Genomic DNA, 26223 nt, shown 5'->3' with positions numbered 1-26223 from the left:
CCCTCAGTTTAACAGAGATGTTGGCATACTGGAGGGGGCCACCAAGATGTCAAAGGGCCAGGATGGTGGAGCCAGGTGCTTTCAGTTGCACTCAGTGCCAAGACAAGAGGCCATGGGCACAAACAGGCACAAGAAGTTCCACATAACTATCAGGAAGCACTTGCGTGCTCTGCAGGTGACAGAGTGCCAGCACAGGCTGCCCAGAGAAGCTGCAGAGTCACTTCCTTGGAGATCTTCAGAAGCTGCCTGGCTTCTGACCAGATGAACTCAGAGGACCCTGCCAACTCCACCCATTCTGTGATTCTGTGACAGCAGTGCCCAGAGTTGAGCCTTGGCAGCTCAACCGCAATTCTTGACCCCATACCAAATATAACTTTTTTATACTTCTGAATTTTTCTGCATCTATCAGATAGCAGCCATAGGGCAGGATTCCAGTATATACAAAGGTCCTCTACACCTCTTGTTCTGGTGTGAGACTTTGAAGCAGTTATGAATTGCTTTCATGTGTTCTCTCATCCTCTTCACAGCTGCAGTGTTACTGTGCAATTTATCATTCATCACATGAGAGCCTTGCAGTATTGAGTCCCAAGATATTTACAATAAATAAATGTCATGTAAATATTAATGTATGATCTCTTTGTACCAAGTTTAGTCAGGATATGAGGAAAAAGTCAGGTATCAAGAACTATTTTTCCCCAACTTTCTCACTGTAGTTGTTCACAGATTGACACCAACTTCAGGAAAGCCCCTCTGTAAGCCTGGAGAGGACTGGAACTTTAGCATCCCACCACAAATCACTCTAAGCTAATTTGAGTTATTCTTGTCTTCATAGGTCACAACTTTGATTTATCCAATGCAAATGCAAGCCATTTGATAGTTGGTGTGATGTTGTACTAGCAAACAGTCTGGAGCACCTTTATGAAGTATATCTTTACTGTGTCTGTCTTTTCTGCAAAACTAAAGTAATCACGTTAGTGGTTAGCTGGTAATTTAGGCAATTACTTTGGACAGTTAAACAATGTTGGCATTGAAGGTCTGCTCTTCGAGTTTTGTATTGTTTTGTATATGATCAAATATTGTTAATGTGATAAGAGATCCTTGCTGTCCGTGCAGTGATACTGACATAAAGACAAAAAGTCAGGTATATTTTTCAGCCCTGCTTTCATGTCATTTATTATTCGTATTGTTTGAAGAGTAAAATTCCTTCCTCAGAGGGTGTTGGATAAATCTTAAGGATCCTTGCAAATCTAGCTGCTTCTACTCCTTCCTCTACAGGAAAAAAAAAATAAAAACAGGGAAAAAAAGGATATTTAGTTTGTGTGTGGAGATTATATTGTGGAAGCAGTTTCCACTGTAATATATATGTTTATTTATAACACTACCATACTTTTCAGGCTTAAATCTTCTACAGCAGCTCTGCAATGGGCCCTCTCTGGGTCAGTTTGTTCAGGTACATTTTTCTGTGCGCACACAGGACATGCACTGCATTAAAGCATAAAGCTGATACTTATGTGTAGATTGGTATGAGTTGGGAGTTGGTAAGCGGCCCTGGTGAGCCTGTGTGAAGCAGTTGTAGGCAGGTGGGGATGGGGAGGGGCTGGAGGGATGTTTGCTTCTCAGTGTAAAAGCATTGCTTTGAAGGAGAACACAAAAAGGAAGACACAGCTTTATCCACATTTGAAAACCTACTGAAAGCCAGTTTGCTCAGTGATTTTTAAGGTTTTTTTACCTGTGCCATAGCTACAAATAATCTTTTTTTCTTAATGTGAGGTGAAACAAACCTGAATATAAATAGTTTTAATGAACAGGCGGTGAATGAACTCAGGTTAAGTGTATGTTAAAAATAGAGAAGACAGAGACAAGAACATTTTTCTACCAATTTTCCATTAATAAATTAGAACTTAAGTCTCTTCCGACCATTATACACTTTTTACTCAGGATAATGAAAGTAGAAATGATGAAAAGTTTCTGGTAATTCTTATGTGCAAAGTAGTCCTACATATCATCATTATTTGTATTATATGCCCTTATTTATAACGCTATTTTTTTTTTCCTGGTTTAGAGAAAGGCAAGAACAACTGTTATGAAATACCAGGGGAGTGGGTGTGGGAAGGGAAATGCTTTCTTCATCCCGTAGGCAATTGTATTATGCCCTGAGGCATGAGATCTGATTAAGCCGTCCCATTGTACAACACTGCATAGCTGCAAATTTTATTGAACGCAGTACTTGTTTTCTGTACTGCCTGTAAGCAGCATAATACCTCTTGCTAGTGACTGGAGAACTGCTGAATCCTGGTGACACTGAATTGTCATGATGCGTGGCCATGGTGTTTTGATGATGCACAACAGCTCCTGGGTCATGCAGGACGGCGCTGTGATTCATCTGTGGTACTGTGTGACAGCCTCTGCTCCCTCTTTCCTCAAGCCTCTGTGATGGATGTCATATCTGTTCTCTACCTCTCCTTTGCTGACTATGGAAAGGCCTTCTCCATTTCCTTCTTCCCTTTCACTTCTTTGTAATCTTTTTTTCTTAAGGAGTAAGAACCATCTTCGTAGTTCTTTTCTAAGGTGTTTTCAATCAGTCCCCCGTATTATGTCTAACACTTAGAGAGAATCAACTGCCAGGTGTGTGGGCTTCAAGAGGCCCTACTATGATTGCTCATCACTGTCACTTTAATTATTACACCTCCAGATGTAATAAACTTCAAGAAACAATCACGTTTTATAGAATGTGGCACCCACTGTTGCATTTAAAAGCAAGATCAGTAGAAAGAGAGGAAGCTGGGGAGAAGTACAGTTATAACTTAATAAAAATTTACGATTTTAAGTTTTGGACTTTAAGTTCCCCAAGCAGTTCCTTATCCTGCCATGGAAAAGGGAGAAGGGCATGATAAGGTTTCTGCATCCTCCCTCAAGTCTGAGGAGATGAAGTTCCTCCTGCCGGTATCCTTCTTCATGCTGAGCAACCTGTGTCTGCTCATTCTACCACTGTAATTATTGGTGCATCAAAAGCTGGATCCAGATCTGGGATCAAAAAACACTCTGAGCAGCACTCCCTTAGTTGCCTTAGAATCACATTTGTACCTTGCCTTGCATATGGCAGGCATGAGCGGATGCCCAGTGTGCTACCTACAAAATGAATAAACAATTTTTACTTCAGAGTTAGTTTAGTAGATAGTGTTTGCACACCTATGTCTGGTAGGTTTTTAGGTTGTTTTTGTAATTTTATTTTAATCTCTCCAATTCTAGTGGGACTACATTGTCATAACTGCTTTTCTCTCCTTATTGTTTGAAGGGAAGCTCTTTTTGAGTCTGGAGTAAATACAAGTGCTAGTGCAAGTCTGGCAAAAGCTTTCTCTGTCTTTTGCTGAGCTTCCAATTGTAAGATCTGTTCCTTACAGTGTTTCATCACTTTGCATCCTTTTCATTAGATTGTATTTATAAGGACCTGCAGAGAATGCTTCAGTCTGAGTGTCATAAACAGTGCAGGGGCCATCCTGGCTGATTTGCACTCATCCCTCCCTCCTACATCCATCTCTATTTGCCTTCTCTTTCCTCCACCTCTCTCAAGTTAGAAAGCACTAAGTATTTCATACCCAAGTCAGGTTATCAAATGTGTGTAGGAGGTTTTACATCCTTCTATCCCAGGTCCCTCCATGTTGAAGGATGCCCTTGCCTGATGTTGAGCTTCACGTGTGCGTCAGTTGCCTGCTCATGCATGAAGTGGGGCTGTGCTGTTGCTTTAATGCTGAGCCTGGCTGCGCATACTTAGTCTGCATTCAAAAATGGCCTCTGATATCTTCCCGGGACAGCATGGTCTCATCATATCCATGTATCAGCTTGTGAAATCCTAAGGATGACTCTGATGGCAAATTATGGGTTCTCAGAGCTCCAATAAGTTGGCTTGGGCATGGAAATACTTGAACAGTGGCAAAAAGTGGACAATATCCCTCTACATACACACAGAGCAAAAGGAGAGGAGATCCACCTGTGCATTGTTAATGTGGTTTCCTTTTTCCCCTCAATTCTTGTGTCTTTTTTAGGAAGTGTTTGGCAGTAGTGAAGTAGTAACAGCCTATTCATAAGGTTTTGAGTGCTTGGGGGTACCTGATCTGATGCTATGAATTATAACTTACCAGAGCCAGCCGGAAACTTGTCAGCATTAGCTACATCTGATGTGGATCTGAGTTGCAGAAATTGAAGAACCGTGGGAAAGCACAGGAAGATTCAAATAAACCCCAAACATATCTTATTTGGCAGTTAGGCTATACTTGAAGATTATTCAGCTGAACTTATCTGACGATGGGTGTAGTGCAGGAGCTCTTTTATTCTGGTGCGTGTTGTGAATTACCTCATTGTAGACAGCGTTTGTTTCAGTCTCAATGTGTCAAGCTCTGGGAGCAACCAAATTGGGTTAAATTGGTTGCCTTGCTGAGGTAAAGTTTGATTGCAGTGCTGTGAGTAATACTACAAATTACCATGCGGCCCATGATCCTTCCTGAACACATATAGCATGGTAAAATGCTATCTGAAGGATTAGCTGAGGCTTTCATGGCTAGGATCTAAATGTTTATTCTGATATAAACTTTACTTGGAAGACAGAATTTATGCTACCAAATGTGTACCTTCTTGGAACGCTTGTCACACGCACGTGCACTGAGAGAAGAATTAACAGATGCCATGGGCACTGGCGATATATGTTTATTGTGAGATCCCTTTTTGCTTTAATTATAGCTGGGAAGACAGTCTCCAGCAAAGCATTAAATTGGGTCAGCAGCTAAAAAGGCTCGAGAAGAGGCATTGATGACAGCGAGTGGTATATATACAGGAAATAACAGCAGCGTGGTGCTGGGTGTGACAGACTTTTCATGCTGTAAGGGTCCCATTAACATAGAAGTAATAATACATTAGAGAAAATATAGTTATCATGAGATGATAAATTATTCTAGGATGTTAAAGCATTAGGCTCAGCAGACTGCTTCTAATCCCATGGGTTTGATTACTCTGTAGTAGCAGTATCCCCTGGAATCATCTTGTACGGTAGCTGCTACTAAGTATCTAGTTATTGCTTAATGAAAATGCATGGATGAGTGCTGTCACTGTTAAAAGATTGCAGGAATAAGCTTTTCAGGCATTGTCTGTCTTCCTATCTCCCCCCCTTCAAAAATGTTGCATATCCCAGCTGAATCCTGCTCTGTGGGGTTGAAAATTAAACAAAAACCTTGTCAGTTTTTCACTTTCATACGATGGGTAGAGTAAAGCTGTCACTTTGGTTTCATAGCACACTGTAACTGTGGGACTGAGTGACTTGACAAGTTATCGGTTTTAAAGGTGTGGGAGAGCATCCTGCCTTAGGGTTCCTGTCAGAGAAATGGAGGTACACTTTGCTAGAGAGAGAGATTTGGAGGAGCCAAGGTCACACAAGTTAAACCACTGGGAATGAGCGAGATTTGCCTGAAGGCTCTGATCCCCAGCCAAAAACAATTTAACAGTGCTTTGCACTTACAGAGGGCTTTTCTCCAAAACCACATGGAGAACATGAGAAGTCCCACCACATGCTCTTTAATGAGTTTGAGTGACTATTGAGACCAGTGGTCCAGCACCTGTCCATCACCTGAGGGACAACCTGGCTCACTGCTGGGCAGCCCTTGCCTCCTGCCACTGCCTGCCTTGCTCTCACCAAACCCTTTTAATTTGGTTGCTTCCCGGTGGGGTCTTTTCTTCTGCTTGTTGCTGATGTGTGTCTAGGCCTCATTAGTAAATGTAAATTTTACTGATTGGTAGGAAAAGGTGCTCAGAGCGATCTTGAAGAATAATAGATCAGGGGAAGCGTGCTGTGCAGAGCAGCTTTGGCCTTTGCTGTACTTTGCTGTTTCATTTTTATTTAGGTGTAGCAGTTAAAGGACCATAATGATGTGTTTTCTAATACCTCTCTATATGCCTCTTGCAGTAGCTGAAAGTGAAGCACACTGCAGGTTTTGGAAACAGTACATTCATCCAGAAATTATTTGGAGAGGGGAGAGTTGCTTAAGCTGTTTGAATAGACCAAGTCACACCACTATTGTTCCTCAAGCAGTTGCACTTGTTATGAGTTGCGGTATTAATACAAATGTGACCAAGAGCTCTGAGTCAGGACACAGTGTAGGCAGTCTACATGCAAACTTTCCTTTGCAGCTCTGCCAGTGCAGCTTAATCCTGATTTTTTTTTTTTTTTTTAGCTGCTGCTCCTGCTATTTTGGTCTCGGGCCTCTTCCCCTCCCTGGCCATCACCAGGGACCCAGATGTGTGTATATGCATGCACGGCTGTGCCTCAGTTGTTGTGCCATGCTCTTATTCCAGCTCAGGCTGCCAAAACGATCTGCCAACATAACTCGGCTCCGATCTGCAGCGGAGCTTATCGCTGGCCATAAATCACTCTGCTGGCATCCAGTTCTGCAGTGCTGTGGCAGAGGACACAATGCAGATTAATGTGGGAGGAGGAGGGGAAAGGGATATAAACTACTCTTTTTAGCCAATTAGCTTAAACACACACATATTGTGTTGTTGCAGAATTATATGTATTGGGAATGACAGGGTACTATACTTGTGATAGTGGAGGTGTCCAGGAAAAATTAGATCCTGAAATTTATGCTAGTGACAAAATAAAGCAGCATAGCACTCCTCAAATTGTGCACTCATGTTTGTTTTGTTATTTGTGATCAGTGGCTGCTGCACTGAAAATGGATGAGTAATATATTGACTGTTTACAAGGAAAACAGTGCTAGGGCAGGAGAAGGTGCTGCTGAGAATTACAGAGTAAACTTGGTGTGATTTTTTGTGTGTGTGTGTGTGTCTTGTGCTCTGAAACTATGAGAAATCACTGTTAAGTATTTGTGGTTCAGTTGCTATAAATGCAAAGCAAGAGGAACCCTGGTAGGCCAAGCTGACTTTTACCAGGCAGCATTGGGAAGCACAAGGCAAGACCATGCCAAGCCTCTGAAAAACACTGAGTGAAATTCCAGCAGAGGACAAGAGCTTCATTTCCTTTGCTCTGCTCAGCTGTGGTGAATATTGCCAGCAATAAGCAACCCAGTGATCAATGCTTGCTAAGGTCATTGCTGCCACAGGACAGGGAGCTTCTTCAGTTGATAGTTTTCTACAGAAATGTGTTTTGCACTTAAAAGAAAAGCTGCTTTTTTAACTCTACAATTTTCCATTAGGCTTTTGAGTAGTTTTAAAAACATACCTTGGTCAAATGAGCTATAGCTTCATAGTTGCCTTTGTTTTGTTGTACATCTAAACAGTTTGAAGTCTCTTTTAAAACAAATGGAAGCAGCATTTGAAAACTGTACAATGAGGAAATGTCCATTACAGGTGCTGAATAAAACAAGAGTTTTCAGAGTAATACAATGCATACGCAAATTTGAATGCATCCTATGGTCTCACTGCAGAGAGGAAGAACCAGAGCCGCTGGGATGGCTTCTATAGCCTTTATTGTGAGCCTGCTTCAACGGGCAGGCTTTCTCCTGAGGCAGAGGAGAGGTAAGTGTTCTTCACTGCTGGCACGTTTGCTCTGCCTTAGCCTACCCAGCCTTCTGAGTCTTTTGGGTTACTAAACTGGGGGTTTGTGCTGTGTAGCAGCTGAAGTTAACTGGCTGCCAGTGGGTCACTGCTTATGGGCTGGTTTTTCCAGAGCGTCCTGTATGAAAAGAGAAATACTAACAGCCATACGCTCTCGTGGCCTGGGAAGATGAGATCTAGGGGTTTAGCTGGTACATTGCTGCAGTGCTGGGGCAAGCCCAGGCCAAGATCCAGGTTCCGTCACAGTGTTCATCTTCAGAGAGCTCTTGTGGAAGCCTGGCTGAGTGTCCTTCGCAGCTGAGCCTCACGACCTCCCAAGTAGGAGCATGGGAAGAAGATATTTAGGTTTTCAATAGCTAGGATTGTAGCTACTAATTAAGCAACGTAAAAAAAAGCCTTCACATTAAGTGCAAATTGAATTTTCCTTCTACAGAACCTATTGAAAGGTGTGTTTCTAATTAAGAATATTTTGCTTGACTAGGTAGGCACCATTTTGCTTGCATGTCGGTGTGGAAAGCTGCATGTTTCCATTAGCCACTCCATGTGCATCTGCGAGTCTAACTCGCGTCCTCCATGTGAATCCATGTAGCAGACTTGAGCGGGTCCAAGGAGGTGGCACAGACCTGTGATTTCCCAGCTTGCCTGCAGTGAGAATGAGGTTTACTTCTGCATAACCCTTCACCTAGCTGTGAAAGTCATTGACAATTTCGTACCCAGCTGGCAACAGGTCTGTAAGGCAACTCTCTTCCTAAAGCACAATTTGGTGCTTTCCCATCTTGTAAATTACAGCAAAAATCCAAGGTTCATGGGAAATGCAATTAAAAAATCACAGGACTAAGTTTTTTGGTCTCCTTTGGGTAATAGTAGTAAGAGTTGGTTTTGTATTTTTAGTTCACTTATTCCTTAGAGTGCTCATAGACTCATTTCATAAATTCAGCTTGATGCACTGTAAGCAGCAGATGTCTGTATAAAACCATGTCCTGTAAGATGATTGTGTAATCATGAGTTACTTTAACAACCGTGTAGATTGATGTTTTTCTCCTTTTTTCTAAACAAATAGAAATTTATGAAGACATGGTGCTCTGAGTCTGTAGCTTTTTCTAAGACACATATTTTTACAATTCACTGAGGTCTTCCAGGAGAGCTGCTACTGGTTTAAGGGACCATATTATGACCCATCTATGGGCAGGAAGATAAAACAGAAGATTGATCTCTCCACAGCATGCTGTGAGAGGCAACATCTCAATCCAGAGGTTGCCTGGGCAGCTGTTTGCCCTGTTTCAGAGGGTGAAGGAGGCCGTGGGGCTGTGGCTCCATCCCCACTTGCCCCCAGCCACCACAGCTGGTTGGCTGAATAAACTGCAGGGATAGGGGGTTTTCATTCCACTCTCTGTGGAAAGGAATTCTGATGAAGAACTAGCATGCAAAGCAATGACAAGGCTCAGAATACGGGTATTGGAGGGTAAGTACAGGCTCTTTTAAAAAAAAAAAAAAAAAAAATTGTCCCAGATTTCTCTGAAGTGGCATCTTTTAGTGTCCCCCTGAGGCAGCACGCTCATCTCTGTGTATGTCTGCAGTTGCTGTGCAGGTGTCTCACTGTGACCTCAAAGGAGGGGAGAAAATATTTTATGTAGTTTAGTTTTCTTTTCCCAGTGGAGGAACAGAGGGCTTTATCTGAAAAGACTGAGGCTTTATTCTGGCTTTTTTCTAATATTTTCACTTAGGCTTTGTACAGAGCTGTACAGCAATGAGCCCCCATGTATACATCACTAAAAGACTCATTTGTTTTGAGCTCAGCAACTAGGGCATGCCTAGATTTGCCCATAGGATCTTTCAGATGAGGTGAAAGCACCAGGTTATATGCAGTGCTTTTAAAGTGAGTGAAAAGTCATTAAAATAGTTCCAAGTAACACATGAAATCTAGAGAAAGCTGTAGTAACAAAAAAGACAAAATGCAATTCAGAGTAATGCGAATTATGGTTGATTCCACTTGTGTATTTCCATGTGCGGAGAATATAGCAATGTTGGTTCAAAGACTTTCACCAGCCAAATTGTATCTAGCAGCAGTAACGAGTTTAGTTCAGTGTTTTTGCATGGGTATATCACTACTTTCTGCTTGTCACAAATCCTTCAGATTGTTATATTCAGCTGGGCAATACTCAGCAAATTCCAAATGTCTAACTTTTTTGTCACTGCTTTATGAAGAAATTAATATGTAAGTTTTCTAAGTGAATGATCAAAGTATGCTGAGACAGAGCTAGGAGTAAGCAAAGTACACACAATTTCAGTGCTATGAATTGTTAAGTTTTAATTAAAGGCTTATGAATAAGCTCATTAATAAGAATAACTATTTTTTCCAGCTATGAAAGCAAGCATTGGTAAATCTGAGGCTGTAATCACTGAGTCACTTTTTTAATAACAAAAAATCATTTCCTAGAATGTTTTATGGAATTTTATAAAGAAAAAATGTCATGGCCAAATTCTCATTGACACTCCCATCAACATGAAAAGACACACAGAATTAGGAAGAGACTTTTGAAGGACGCTATGATAAATGGCTCACTTGTTGGCAGGGCGGACAGCAATCTAGGAATGCTGAGCAACAGCAAATAAAAATACCAAGAAAATGAGCATTAAACCCTCAGGATAAACTTTACAGCAGAGATTGCTGTTACTGTGAGCATGTGCAACCAAACGCCATGCTCAAGTGTGCACTAGTTTTCAGGAAGACTGAAGAAAAGAGTACTGCTGAACTCAGGGAGCACTGAGTCTGGATGCAGGACAGCATGAGTAGACGCAAAAATGACTGGACTAATGCTGAATGGAAGTTGGTAGTGAACATGTCATCTGAGTGAACAACGGTTTAGCTTTTCGTAGAATCATAGAATTAGCTAGGTTGGAAAAGACCTACAAGATCATCCAGTCCAACCATCCACCTACCACCAATAACCCCACTAAACCAGGTCTCTCAACGCTATATCTAAATGTTTCTTGAACACCTCCAGGGTCGGTGACTCAACCAGGAAAGGTCCTGCCTGTTCTCCGAACTTGATAGTAGCCTATGCTTTGGTAATCAGATTTTGGTAACTGCATGAATGTAATCAGTCCTCCCTACAGGGAAGAACTTGTGTTGAATTTTGGACTGAAACTGCTGTCCCTTCTCTCTGCAAGTGTGCTGGAAAGCTGCTCAGGGTTGTAGTCTAGGAATAGATCAATAAAGAGGGAGTTGCCACGCTCACAGAAATGGCCTGGAATGTTTTGAAGTTGCTGGACTGTATGCATTCCCTTTCCCCTGACTGTTCAGCCATGTATTATTGATGCCCTTTCATCATCTCCTCTCACCCTGCTCCTGCTGAGCCCTTATGCACTGCTGAGCTGAAGCAGGTGCAAGGACCAGCGTGCAGCCCAAGCTGCTGATCAGGTCTTGTTTCTTTTCATGCCTATTTCCTAGCACTAATGGGGACCACTTGATAGTAGCAAAGAAACCAAAGAGAACTTGTAGATTTTTTTTTTTCCTTCTTTGTCCTCAGTAGTTATTCCTTTCCTTTGTAGTATCTCACTGGTCTTCTAGATAAGAAATGAAAAACTGGATGGTGCCAAGCTGATGGCAGATGTGATGGCATTCTGCCACCACCCCCTTGCCACCTAGTTTAAGTAAGATTTATGCAGACCTATGTTTCCTGCCTTTGCCCTTCAGTCAATTGATGTCATGTGTTAGATGGGGGTTAAGTATCTAATTCCTGTTGGTTTTTATCAGTGACTTTTACTGAAGTTATTAGACCTGTTGGAGGAGGGCTGCGAAAATGATCCGGGGATGGAACACCTCTCCTGCGAGAACAGGCTGAGAGAGCTGGGGCTGTTCAGCCTGGAGAAGAGAAGGCTCTGGGGAGACCTGGGAGTGGCCTTTCAGTATCTAAAGGGAAGCTACAGGAAAGAAAGGAACAGGCTCTTTAGCAGGGTCTGTGGTGATAGAGCAAGGGGAAACGGCTTCAGGCTTAAAGAAGGTAGATTAAGGTTGGATATAAGGAAAAAGTTTTTTACCGTGAGGGTGGTGAGGTGCTGGAACAAGTTGCCCAGAGATGTGGTTGATCCCCCATCCCTGGAGACTTTCAAGGCAAGGCTGGATCAGGCCCTGTGCAACCTGATCTAGCTGTGATGTCCCTGTTCATTGCAGGGGAGTTGGTCTAGATGACCTTAAAAGGTCCCTTCCAACTCTAAGGATTCTGTGACCAGCGTTAAGTACCAAATCCTGCTCTCTGTTTCACTTTCTTTACAGTAAGTCAAGTAAGCAGTACTGACAGATTGGGGGAGGGAGGAGCACCGTGTCACAGTCTCCTCCTTTGGCCTGGCTGCTATGCCGAAGGCCTTGCTCAAGACCGATAATATAGCCTTGCTAAATACTATGACTGTGGCCTACTCCATAAATAGTGCCAGTGTAGACCAAGAGCACCTTGAGCTCTAATCCTCAAAACAAGACTGCATATAACATCCCAAGTTCCTTCTAAATATTGTTAAGCCTGAGTGACTGTAGACTCAGTTTACATGGAACTTTTATTGAAGGTAGCTTAATGAGATGTTCACCTCTTGACAGAAGGTAAACCTCCAGCATGGAATGAGGTGGATAATCTGTTCCATGACAGATCCTTAAGCAATGTAAAATCTGCAAACCTTAGATGGTTAACTGTACTGGGGAGCTTTGTGTGCTGACTCTGAGATACAGCATGGAGGGTGGAGAGAAGCGTAAACATGCACACAACCAGGCTCCATGATAGCATCATGGAGGTGAGAGCCTGGGGATCCTACGGAACTGATGAACTGCACTGTTGTTGCCTTGAGCCAGTAGTTCTCTACCCTTCTGTCAGAACCACATTCTCTGAGTAAACTTTACAAATAACAAAGGTATGTTTGACTAATCTTATTCAAGTTCCTCCTGAAAGTAAAAAAATAGTATTAAAATGGCCTAAGAGAGAAGGAATGTAAGGGAAGAAATCATCAAGACCACTCAGGAGGACACCACTGACTTCTGGGACTAGCCAACAGCCCGAGCCTCTCTTTCCCCCCTCCCACAGGGGTCTTAACTGGGTGAGATTTTCACAACCAGTTATGCTGAGTGCTTGTCCAGAGAACTTAGAAATCTCCAGAGCTGTTCCATGACTTAACACAGCTGTAGCTGCCCGTATTATTCATGTTATTGGTTAACCTCACTTGCTTTACAGATAGTGTGTTTATCACCAGCAGTCTAAAAGAATCTGTATTCCTGTTGCTTTAATAAACGGTACTATCCACTAATCTAAGCATGAGAGTTCTCATTAGGCACAGCCAAATTCCTTAAGGACTGTTGTGAGAGCCCATTTGAACACAACTTGTTGAATGGGCAGTGCACTACTAGAGAATCTGTAATTGTGATAGTTCATACATTGAATGTGACTGGACTTACAGTGCTGAACTGAACATCACCTAGAATCTAAGCCCAGCCGCCCCCAGCCCCTCTGATATCTGAGGGCAAGCTGGAATGCAAGGGAGTTTATTTTCTGCCCTTTCAACATGACACCATGTTCTATGGAAAACAAAAAAATGACAGTGTCAGAGAGCAAGCAAAACGCTGTAGTGTAAATGGATTACACTGTTAGATTGTAGAAAGCAACTGCCAGAAGAAAAAAGTTAATGAATAACTCTGAATAGGTAATGAAGCTTATTACAAAGCTTCTTACTGAATTATCTGATAAGTATGAATAAATCTATGGGCTTGGAAACCTAGGGGGGGAGGAAAAAAAAAAGAAAAATATTCATCAAAGCTTTGTGTTAGTTTAAACATCTTTACCGGCCTTCTGCTATCAGGTCAAGTAATGTAAGGAACAAACACTGAGAGTAGTTTTGTAATTGGATTGTTTATCTGTGCTAATCCACTCTGCTAATAGACAAAGACCAATGCCATTGTAATCTTCCCAAACATAATAAACGTTTTGAGCTCGCATGGCTATGCTTAGTGCCTTGCCATTTCTCTCTCTGTTAAATATCTTGGGCACAGGCAGCCTGGGGCTTGCCATGTAACTGATGAAGTGCCTGCACCTTTGACTCCATGGAAACATTTATCTGCCGTTTACTGTGATAGCACCACCTTCAACCTGAGTGTTAGCAATCTCGGAGGAAGCAGTCATGAACTTCACTTGTTTGCTTCTCTAATAGCTGAGCCACTTGTCTGATTGCAATGTGCAGAAAGATGAAGATGGCACACCTTGCTTGTGGCACTCTGTTTTAGTGCATGCAGCACTTACCCATGGAGGTGCCTGTGCTCAGGTTTTTGGTTAATCTGTGCAGGTGGGACTGGGGAAGGGGGACTGAGGGTAGGATTTAGGGGTGCCAAGCAGGGGGGTTGGAGGAGAAGGTGCTCTGCTGCAAGCTTTTCTGTTTTGCGTGAGTACAAATCCCACCGCTGCAGAACTACCTTATTTTTTTTAAGATAGAATTTATGGGTAAAAATCTATCATTCTTTGTGAGGTGAAAAAGCTCTAAAGAAACTTATTTTTCATACGATATGTAATTTATATTATTGTAACTCGTGCTTAAAACTTGTGTTATGTGTACCTTGTCATATGTTACTAGGCTCCCATTCATTAGGTGTGATTTACAACCAAGTACCCTGTCTGTCTCATGTGACATTTGACAATTTAAAAAAGTCCCTCACTTTTACAGCACAGCTATATGTTTAGCAATTCTACCTTTCAGCATAGCACAGTTCTAAATGCAGTCATTAAGATGTCGTGGAGAACCATTCTTGTGAACTGATGCAAGTGAACCGTATAAGCATTAGAATCTTTTTTTCTTCATCAGATAGTATTCTACAAGCAGAAACTACTGCTGTGCTGAGTAAAATTGTATAATGAGATTTACCACGTGCATGGTGCTGTTGGCTGTGGTCGCTGTTCTTCCCTACCAGGAAACAGAAAATCCATAGGAAAAACTATTTGCACAAGGGTCATGTACCGTTCGTTTATAGGAGCTAATACTTTCTGCAGTTAAAAACAAAACAAAATAAAAAAACTACTACATGTAGATACTGGTGTCAGGGGGCAGTGATATAAAGACAGATAACAGTATGTTATGCTTTGGAGGCAGCTTGCTCTGGCCTGGTGGGTTCACGGACACTGAAGCAGCTGTCAGGCTGTAGCCACCGAATGTAGTTTTGTTTTGTTCTTTTCTGGTCTTTCTCTCTGAATAAAACAGCAAGCGAGCATTAGAGTACCCAGAGACAGTCTTGTATGTTGCCTGCTGGTAGGAGAGGAGGACAAGGGGACCTCATATTCTCACTGGGTAATTCTGCCATGCGAACAGAATTCAGCTGTACCTTATGACAACTCCCATAGAGACGATAGAAATAAGTTCCCAAAAGGACGTGGTACCTTTCTCTGTAGGTTTTCTAACTTTCATTCTACGGGTAACTAGAATTAAGAAATGTATTGACAAATTAGAAGTAATTAAAATTGGTGTCTCCAGCAGAGATCATGGAAGCTGTGGATTATGATTTGCTATGAAATACAGGACTGAAAAGAGCAGCAGAGCCTGACCATTGAGCATGAGATGCATTAAATGCCAATATTACAAAAGATGTTTCAAGCGGGTAGCAACACTGCTAGTTTTTCTCTCCCTCCAAGTCGACAACGTGCTTTTCTTCTACACAAAGCTGTTTAGGTAAAATACATGGTAGAGTATCAGTGCTTGGTTCAAACTTACTTTAACCAAAAAGAGGGAAAAGCCAGAGCTGAATCAAACGACAGTTTGACTCTGAGATGAAAGAAGAGCAGACTTCCATCAGCTGCCACAAGTTTAGCTCAATTGCATGTTCTTGATTCCTATTCTATCGTTAATTCCCATTAACAAATGAAGGAAAGATTTGTTGAGGTGGAGGGAAGCAGGTGTTTCTTTTAATAAGAACAATGAAAATTATCCAATTTCCAAAGTGTTGTTATAAACATTTTTAAGTGTTCCTTTTAGTTAATTGACAATATTATTGCTACCAAAGCACAGAGCTAGTAGTAGTGAAACCACTGAATGTGGCATAAAATCAGTTTGGAATTAAACGACATCATCCACAAACTGAAATTGTGTCCTGGCAGATCTGATAACTGTTGTTTGATTTGGAACTTTTCTTATTTTGCTAAAGGGAACAAGTTAATCACTTTTAGAATAACAAATGATAGTTGTGATGCATTAAATTTTTATGAATCCAGTGATGATGGTCATGTCATGAGAATTGTATGAGTATTTTTATTTCATGTGTTCCAGTTAATGATCTATAAAACTCGGGGCTGTTTGTTGTTGTTTGAGGGCTATTTGAAGGGTGCATGTGATTTCTTTATTTGGTGTTTTGGTGATTTTTATGTGTTTTGGTAGTGGGCTTATCAGTTTGTGTTAGTTGTTAAATGTTAAACAAATAACATTTTAGCAATAGCTGCTATCAAAAGTCTAGGTCAAAGCAATTGAGTAGCTCAGTTCAAGAAGCTCTGAATCTTGTAAGTTGTGCAAAGTGGCCTATTAGCATAACTTACCATATATGAATCAGTTCCTAAATTAAGATAGTTCTGGTCAAGCAGTATCAAATGCATAGTGACTAAAGCTCAGATTTATCTTAAATTCTCTAATACCACCACAGTTCCAGCTTTTCAGAACTGCTCAGAACACTGTGAAATGAAGTTGAGCACCTGGATTTCTGCAGGCTGCCTTGCAGTGTTGGGAGCTCCTTCAGAGTGCCACTGCAGACAGGTGCGCAGTGCTGAACGCTCCAGCTTTGTCCCTGCATAGGTAAACACAGTCTCTGTTATCCAGTGCTGCCTATTTTTGTGATCACAAATTAATTGGTTGTTTTAAAATACATTGAAATATGTATGTATGCTACACAGAGAAAAGATATAGTTAGTGGAAGAAAATGCAAAAAACTTCAAATCTACATTCTTTTTACTATCCAGCAAAGAATTCTTTACAAAGCCTTCCTGTCTTTGTTCTAAAATTCAAACAAAAACAACATTTTCTTTCACAGTGGTTACCTTTAAATTCTGGCTTGCAATTTTTGTGTGTGTGTCTCTGCTTCTATACATTTATTTTGAGTAAGTGCATAAAAATGATAAGGTGACACTTCATGTGGAAAGGGACGGAAGCTACAAATACAATCTCTTGAGTGTGATAAATAGGGCTGCCTCTTTCTCCTGTAATTTACAAGCTGCTCTGCTTTGCCCCTACTTCACAACATTTAGGGGTGGGAGAGAATCTCGTCTTTATTGTGGTGTGGCACTTCACAGTGCAAAGAGTTAAATGATGCATGAAATGACCTGTCACACTGCATTATGTGCCACAGTGATGCTTACAAAGCAGTGTTTCTTCCCTTTTCTGTCAGGAAAAAAAAAAAATTCTCTGGGCCTGACTGTTTTCTTGCTTTGAAGAGTTAACATTTGGTGTGTATGTATATATTTCTACATAATTTACCTTAGCTCAGCAGCAGGAGCCCATCAGATACTGAATAAAGGAGGGATGTGCAGGGTGGTTTCCCTCAGCCATTTATTAGGGAGGAGAACAGTGGAAACTGGATGCCTGTGATAAGGCTTCTTTGTAGGGAAAGAAAAAAGCCATTTTTATGTTTCAAATTGGAAGTAGTTCTTGAACTATTTTCTAAATGGTTCCGAGTATCCTTGTTACTGTGGGAAAGGCTAGGCTCGTATATATGAAGCTCTAAAAAAGGAGTAGAAAATGCTCATACATTGTATTTCTTAGTTCATTGTAATAGGTTCTAGCTCATGCTGTACGGTTCCATCTGATTCTGCCTGCGGCTGATAGTGCTTTGAAGCTCAGGTTGCAGCAAAAGTCTGCAACGTGCAAGTCCTGTCCTATGAATCACAGCATCCTTGCTTTCTCTGCAAATGTTTTTCAGCCTCCCTTGGAAGGTATGGACATAAACTTTCTTCAGGGCTGGGGCCTAAAGTTATAACAAAAAAAAAAAAAAGGAGAATTTCTAAATTAAAAAGCAGCAAGAACTGGAGTATGACCCACCCAATCTTTTGTGAGCATTTGAGATGATGCTGTTTTGTTCCCTTCTAATCACTGCCTGGATTTTCAAAGACACCAGTAGCAATGCCAAAAAACTGTTCAGGCATCCACAAACTCTACTGCTACTTAAAACCCTTCCATTGCTGCCAGATTCTCTACAAGTACTGCGTTTATCAAACTAGTTCAACACCACAGGAGAGAGAGTTCATTCATCACTGCAGGCAAGGCTTTGGAAGATGAGTGTACGCAATTAAGTGGCAGCAGTGACGGCTGGGTCTGGGTTAACATGAGGGCGCAGTGTAGTGCATTGCTTGGTGCAGTGTTGCCCACAGTTTGGGACTGTGCAGGACAGGAGTGCTCTCTGTAGAGTGTGTAAGCTTGGCTCATGTTTATGCTCATGGCGGCCTTGTCCCAGTCTCCAGAGTTGGCTTCTGCAGCCTCTTTGCTGGAGCCTCCACCTGCGGTGAGAAGGGCCATGGCCCACCTGCTATGTCCTGGGTGCAGTGAGTCCAGGAGCCAGCACCTCCCTGCAGCTATTGGCTGCTATGATCAGCTTGTCCCTTCATTATTTCATGTCATTCAGTGGAATACTACAACTTCTGTTATTTACTGCCTTTCATCAGACTTGAAAAACTGGCCTTAACTCACATAACAGATTGGAGACTCAGTCTGGAGTTAGACGGTTTAAGATTCCTGGAGCTTTCTTAGTCATTGCACCACTAAACCAGGTTTCAGCGTAATTTCCATCTGCATTAGGATGGTTAGTGCATGTACAGAACTCAAAGTGAAATTCAGGGTGCAGCCAAAAAGGGACCCACTTGCAGAAACAGAGTTTTTGAACTAAAATTTCCTGCCCTTTTGGTGCCTGCTGGCTGAGGCAACTTGTGTAATGTTGTTCCAGATAGCAGCTGGATTGCAGCTTTGCCTCTAGGTGTCCCTGAGGCTGGTTTCAGGGGCTTCACCCTGACGGTGAGGGGCTGTACGCTGTGCCTGAAGAGAGGGGAGCAGAGCGGGCACACAGCTCTTCTCCTTCATGTCTTGGATGGAGTTTGCTCCTTCTAAATTAGTCCCCATGCGGGCTGTGGTAGGCATGTTTGCTCCGCACTCATTCATCACTGCATGAGCAATCAAGAGAGATGTGTGGTTTATATGAGGTGCAGTGATGCAATGGGAAAGCAAATCTCTAGCGTTTCCAAGGCAACCTGTGCGTCTGCCCCTGGCTGGGAGACAGGAGGCTGCTCATCCCTGCAGACAGTGGCTTCAGCAAACCTTGCCAGAAGGAAGCGCATGCTCTCCCTGAGCCCCTCTTGGTGATGGTATGAGGGGAGCAGCGCCGCACATTAATTTTTCCTGGCTGGAACACTGTGCTTTTGTGTGTGTCTGCACATGGTTTTGCACGTGTGTGTACCTAGCACATAAGCTGCACGAAAGTTGCCTGTGTTTAATATATACTGTGTAGCAGTAATGGTATAACTTTTTCCTCTGAAGTGTAACTTACATCATGTCTTAGTAATAATTGTACAGCCATTTGGCTTCCATTGAATTGCTTTAAGATACACATCATCTTCTCTGGGTCATAAGAAGATAAACACTTCTGCTTGCAGAGCACAGCAAAGTCAATATTTGATCTAATTTGAAGCTGACCTGAAGTTTCTGATGGGAGTGGCTCTATTCTGAATGGTGTAAGATCTTTGAAGCTGATGAGTCCCTAGCATTGCTACTGTAATTGAAGTTGCGCGGTCAGTAAACATGAATTCACTCTGAGTATTTTTACACAGCTTTCTGACATGCAAAAAACAGCCTTTTCTTTCATGTGATTATAGCTCATGTAGAAATTGAACTCATCAGGAATTGTCCGTCAAAATGTTTTTAATGAAAAATTGAGTTTCCGTAACTATTGATGCATTGATGTTTTTTGCTTTTAACTGTTGACACTGATGGGCTTATAAAGCTTGGGTTTTGGCAGGGGAAGAAAACTGCATTAGTTCAACTTATTTGGAGAATTTCTGTTTGCTGGATTCATTTGCTACATTTTGGGGTTGTTTTCTTTTGCTGAATGTTATACTATTTTTTTTTTTAATGGTGTACGTATTGTCTGAGGGGTATAGCTGCAGCTCCTGCTTTCCTTGGCTATCTTTCTAATGCTGGCCAGGGGTGCAGAGCCCAGCTGATGCAGAAGGCTGTGTTATGGAGATGTGCACTGATCAGTAAGTGCTGCACAATGCTCTCCGGGCCCTGGTGCTGCTCCTCAGCAGCTGGATAAGAAGGGTCACTGTTTGTTCTTGGCCACCATTTCAGATGATCCTATTGATGGGATGAGTCCTGCCCCTCTCTGAAGGCTTGAGAAGCAGATACTCGTTTGTGGAGCTGTGGTGACATTGGCAGCAGGGCATAAATAGCTGCAGTGGGTGTCTCTGTACATGTTCCCTCACTGCCACCCTCTCAAGCTATTCAATTAGATGTTTATAAATGCTAAAGCATGTCAGCAGTCTTAAGATGACATTATTAGCTCTGTTACGCCCTCCAGTAACAACTGAAGAATGTAGTTGTCCTTTTCTGGCTTCACATGCTTACATGTGAGGAGACCCTGTGTCAGACTCTGCCTTTATCTGAAAATTAGCTCTGAAGTTTAGGCAGAAGCGTAGATGGAAGCAGCACTAGTTCCTCCAATGCCCCTGCTCTCAGCAGTCATTGGGCATTAGCCGTGTGGAAGCAGCTGACCTGCACTGCCAGCTCACACACCCGTGCACTGCCTTACACAGGCCTGGCTTCAGGTACTGGGCATGTGAGAGGCCCTCAGAGATGCTAAGCAGATCTTCTGTAGCTGTCCCGGGAGCTCGGCACGCTTCACTGATATCTTTGAATTGTGCTTCATTGCCCCTCTGTGATGCACTATTATCTTCATGAGGCAGGAGGGGAGCCTTCGACAGAGACAGATGGATTTGATTGCTGGAGGTCAAGAAGCAATTCTCCAGCCATGCTGTTCCGCTGGTTCCCAGCTCTGTCTCCCAGGCAAGGCTGTCCTTCCTCCCTCAGAGCTGCTGTTTTGTGGTTTTTTTTCAGCTTCCTCTCCCTGCATTAGGGCAGGGTGAAACTACCTGGACACATGAAACAAGTGGGCTTCAGAGAGCTTGTCAGAGGGACTTGGTTCTAGCTGCACGTGTGGGGCTTTGTGGTGGGAGCCAGCCAGTGCCAGTGGCCCGTATTTTACTTTCATATTTTTACTTTAAACTTGATCACAAGTAAGGATAAAATTGACCATCAAACGTTCCTTTGAGGAGCCCAGGAATCTGCTGGAGAGCACCAGGAACTGTGTTGGGAATGGAAAGACTGCATGCAAGGGGAGGCTGTAACCTCTTAGGCAGTGGGCTGCAAATGCTGGAGTGTTACAGGAAGATGGTGCATGTAATTTTTTCTGGATCAGATGAGAGAACAGAGAAGGAAGGAAGATATGGCACCTGAGGAGAAGGAGAAAAGTAACATCCAACACTTGGCTAGAGAGCAGAAACTGCTGACGGTCAGGCTGGAGGGCAAAAGGAAGAAGCAGCTTTTATAGCCTTTTATGAAGGAGAAGTCTCTAGGGTGATTGCAACTGAAATCCAAATGAACGGTCAGATTTGAGGTATCAGAGCCAGCTTTATTGCTTTGAAAAAAAGGAAAAAAGATGTATTTTTGCATTTAAGATAATTAAAGATTTTATTTTGCTTGAAATTGAGCTTTTCTTATCATGATGTGATCGTCACAACTTGTAATGACTTAAATCATGTTTGGTGGTTTACTTGGTTTCTGGAGAGCAAAACAACAAGTTTATTTTCCTGCACTAAAGCAATTATTTTAGTTCTTTTTTTTCAATTCTGAACTCTTTGTTGGAGTGAAAAATAGAAAGCAACAATTTAAGCAAAAACTATGCCTGTGTTTTTGAAGTCTGTAAGTGTTGCTTGAGGCATAGGACTCATTTCAGAGTATTTTCTTTCTAGTATGCATGGAAAATCTGAATTCTGATTCCAGTTACAAGAGCATCTGGAGGAAGGCAGTAAAATTATAGGTCAGAGTTTGGGACAAAAAGGTCTGAGATCCTGTTTGGTGTGCTCCGGTAAAGGGGAAAGGGTTGTATTTTCATAGTGTTTGGCTTGGGGCAAAATAAGTATTGTTCTATCACAAATAGGCCATAGATTAGAGAATCATGGAGGAGCTGATGTTGGCAGGGACCTGTAGAGGTCACCTGGTGTAGCCCCTGCTCAAGCAGGGCCAACCAGATAACTGACCCTTCAGCAATCTATTGACTTTCTCAGGTTATTTTCATCTTTGTGACTTCATTCCTGCTGAGAATCTGTTTGTGGCATGTGTTAACTTAAAAATAATATGTAAACAAGGTGTGAACAGTTCAGTTATGTGATAGTTGAAGGTTAAAAACATGGTGATCAAATGCAGTGTCTGATGTTGGCAGGAAGGTTTTCTTAGCATCTTGGGAAGACCTCAAGTTAAACTTGTTTTGAAATGTGAGTGTTGAGTCTGTGAAACAAATTTACTTTCACATCTAAATGAGAATGCTCCAGAGTTGGAGAGAGCTCATCCTCCTGGGCAGGGGCCCTCTGCTGAGGTTTTATTTCACATCATTTCTGAAGAGAAAATCTTCAGGAAAGCATGATGCCTTGGAAGGGCGCTTTGCTCTCTCTGTGACCCCTGCTAACTTCTGCCCCAAACAGCTGAAGCTCCTGCGACTATCAGGCAGTGTGCTCTACTCTGAACCACTCGAGCTAACCAGAGAGCTTTTGCTTTATTTTTGCTGTGTTTCTGAAACCTCCGTGCCTTCAAAGACAAGAATTCTCAAAAATACCATCTGTCTGTGTTGTTCTTACTTTCAGCTTTTTGTTCTCCATGCTGTTGCCTTCAAGTAGATGCAGGGATATCCTCAGTAAATATCCCTTCCTGTCTTAGGAAAAAATAGAAGGTTGTATTAAGCTCCTTTCTCTAGTAATTATGTCGGTTGCTCTGAAAGTAGTGCTTCCTAGTATTTCCATGGAAGCTACAACAGTTTGAGCACAATAATACTATTTGATGGAGCAAATTCTCGGCTACAAAACACTATTTTTCAACATAGTCACCACTATTTGCTATGCAGTTTTCCTAGCAATGAATGGGAGCCTGCATGCCATGCTCATAAAAATCTGCACCAGCAGAGGTGACCCTCTGTTTCACAGCTGCTATGACATCTTCATTGCCAGCAAAACATTGCCCATGCAGTCCATCTTCCATTGGCTCAAACAGATGGATGTCAGAAGGTGCCAAATCCAGACTATATGGTAGGACAGTCCAACCACAATTGGCAACATGCTCCATGGTCTTCAAATTGGTGTGGGACCTGGCTTTACCGTGTTGTGAGAGGAAAGGTTGTCAGCTTCTCTGGCTGACTCTGGAAGTTCAAGCCTCCAGCTTAGTCAGTGTTGCAATGCATCAGTCTGAGTTGATGGTTTGTGGGGTTCCAGGAAGTCCAGAAGGATCACTTCTTTCCTAACCCAAAAGACAGTGCACATCACCTTACTCACTGAGGGCTGTGTCTTGAGCTTTTTCTTCAATGGAGAATTCACATTTTCACTTCATGGACAGGTGTTTTGACTCCAGTGTCAAAAGTGGTTGACACCACGTGTTGTCACCAGCAATGATGTGATCTGAGAAACAGACACCTTCAGCATCATGTTGGTTCAATAAGTTGTGAAAAACTTGCATATGGTGTTCTTTCTGCTCTGTTGTGTGAACATTCATGGGACCCACTTGGTGCAAACTTTGTGATATTCCAACATAGTCACCATTATTTCCAATACATTGAAGCCAATATTCAGCTGTGTACACAGTTCTCTGGTTGTAACCTGCCCATTTATGTGGATGAGCTAATTGAGATGCTCTTAATTTTGTGGCGTGATAGTTGCCACTCTTCTGACATCTGTTGCACAGCAACAAAATGTAATGGATATTGGTGGGAAGGTTCAACCTCTACTGTTGTACCACCACCACCCCCTCTCATGTCCTGGTCCAACATAATAAAATAGAAGGCAGTACTTCCAGAGCAGCCCTTGTAGATCCCTTAATTGCCATGGCTTATGGAGATGACTGTATACTTTCCTTTATATGATGGAATTGTGTATGTTCTTGTGAAGTGAAAGTTAACTTGGTTGTTAATTTAACCTAATTTACATGCGGACTCAGCATTTTTCTGTCTCTATCACCACCGGTCAGCAAAAACGAATGACTACAATAGGATTGTCAGCGTGTTCATACCACAATCTTTCAGACTGATCTTTTTTTTCTCAGGGTTTAAATTTGTGAGTTGGTGGCTATTTCACTAGGTCTGTGTTTGTACAATAACACATGTGACGTATTTGATCCCCATCCTATCAGCTGGGCTTCAAAGCAGTCAAATTATACAGACATAATGTTCACTGTTCACTGTTTTGCATAAGCCACTGAGTCTTTTCTTCCTTTTGGCAGATTGAAGACATCATTACAAGAATGCAGGATGACAAAACAGGTGGAGTTCCCATCCGAACTGTCAAGAGCTTTCTGTCCAAAATCCCCAGTGTCGTCACAGGTAAGGACCCTGGTTAGAACAGAAAAGAGGGTAAGCTGGTGCTAGCTGGCTCTAGACCAACATAAATGCAGAAAGAAGGAATGTAAGGAAAAAATGGCCCCTATCTGCTTCATGTTTGCACTTTGTTGTTAGGGGTGAAGTACTGAACCAAGATTGATTAACTGTTTAAGTAAGCAAGTATTTCTATTTCTTTACAGTGAGTTATATTTAGAAGTATGTTACATGCTTCAGTGCCTGTCACAGAATCATTCCATATGATGGGAGTAGGAAGATTTTAGGGAAGAATTCAGGAAATAAAGTTGAAGTTTCACTTACACCCAATACTTTTTTCAAATTTCTATCACATGTAGAAAAATGAGAAATATGTTTTATGCACATATGCCTTTTTATTATTTATTATGTGCAAATGTGTGAATAGTGCAGGAGCTGGCTGTGAGTGCAAAAACATTCCTACCTGTACTTTCAGAGACAACAGTTGCTGGTGCAACAAAGAACTTTACTCTTATTTTGTAAAATTATTCAGGGTGATGTGATGTAAATTGCTTGGAGGAATTGTACTTGTGTTTCTGGTACGTGCTTTGATAACACTATGGTAGCACTCATTACAGTGACACAGAAATGCCATTTCCCCTCTCCAACACTAGGCTGTTGTCCACTATCTGATGCCCTGCTAATCCCTTAAGTTATCATTCAGGATCTCATTTATGTTCTGAAGTAAACATAACTTTCTCAGTCCTGCAGAGTTGTTTTCTGAATCAAATCAGATACATGCACTGACTGGTCAGTTCAGTGAAGTTTCACCTCTGTTTTCTGAAAAAGTGAAGAACTTCATTCTCTGTGGCTGCTACAGTGACATCTTCACTCCAGTAAAATTGAAATGATGGCTAAAAAATGCAAAAGTGCATTACTGCATATGAGCAGTGCACTGATAACTGGGAAAAAAAACTGGCACATCAAATGGACGTTTTTTGCTCTTGAAGACTTTATACTGTTGTAAAATAATAGGATAATATTTCTAGTCAACAGGAATACTGGTAATACAGCTGGTGTCAAGTCACTGCAAAGATGGTTCCCTGCAGTGGAGCATAGCTGAGCTAAAGCACTTCAGAAATATCCTTACTGTGAAAGATGTTGGATTGAGCAGAATTTGAGGTTGTGATGATTCATTTAGGAGTGTGGTTTAATATTCTTGTATCAGGAAAATAATGTCCGACTTAAGCTTCAGGAATGGGCTATAAATCTGCAGAGCTCCTGGGGATAGTCAGGGAATGTGGAAATTGAAGTTTTATTTAAATAAGTCTCGGTCCAGTTAATCCCTTCTTATTGAGCAGCAGGCTCTTCTGTCTGAAATTGATTCCAGGATGTTGATTCAAAGTCACTGGCTGTTGCAGGATTATTGTGTGAAATAAACATGAATCTAGAATGAGATGTGAAAACTGTGATACTAAGGTGCTAGTCTACAATACACAAGCTGTATGTCTTGAGATTTACTCAAAATAAGTTTTTTGTATCCCTGTTAATATTCAGAGCGTTGATTAAGCTGTTGATCTAGTAATCGAGTTGTCATCTGTTAGTCAAGATAAAAAGAAGACCTCACACGTCTTTAAACTGGTTATCCTTATCCTTAAGTAGCACCCAGGTTGGCAGCACCCTGGCATGATGGAAAGTACCCCCTTGGACTCTGCTCCTCTGAAACAGCAGCTGCATCACCTTGAAATGGCTGATCTCAACGGGAGGGGGAATAGTAGAAAGACAAAGGTAAAATAAGAACAAAACCTCCCTCTAAAGCTCACAGCAAACTCGCAAATTTGGAGTGGAACAAGTTCAGTAACACTCCCATCAGGTGATTTGAAGGCAGTTGCATTGTGATGCACTGGGTGCTGCATGAGGCCTCCAAGTTTGAAAAGTATGGTTAAATAATGGATCAGCTAAGAGCCCAAAGTCTTCTCTATTTCAAGTTTCTCCCTTCAGATGCATACGCCTACTTGTGTATGCTTTTGGTGTTCGTAATAGATGGTCAAAGAGCTGGAGCTCTTGATGTG

At 42.0% G+C, this 26223-nt stretch overlaps 1 protein-coding gene across 8 annotated transcripts in view; it reads left to right on the top strand.

Moving 5' to 3' along the window:
• Window positions 1-26223, top strand: part of RGS6 (regulator of G protein signaling 6) — a 241848-nt gene that overhangs the window by 128866 nt on the left and 86759 nt on the right. For 6 of the 8 annotated variants that reach the window (XM_021401573.1, XM_021401571.1, XM_021401568.1 and 3 more), the window contains exon 3: window positions 24082-24181. The exons of 1 other annotated variant lie outside the window; for it this stretch is intronic. In XM_021401573.1, the coding sequence (XP_021257248.1) occupies window positions 24082-24181 (100 nt within the window). Of the gene's footprint in view, window positions 1-2240; window positions 2389-24081; window positions 24182-26223 lie in introns of those variants that run through there. One more of the 8 variants, XM_021401572.1, reaches the window with a different exon arrangement.

The sequence above is a fragment of the Numida meleagris genome, chromosome 6, assembly GCF_002078875.1.
Source record: "Numida meleagris isolate 19003 breed g44 Domestic line chromosome 6, NumMel1.0, whole genome shotgun sequence".
NCBI lineage: Eukaryota > Metazoa > Chordata > Aves > Galliformes > Numididae > Numida > Numida meleagris.
Note: the sequence above shows the minus strand (reverse complement) of the source record. Positions and strands in the feature narration are given on the sequence as shown.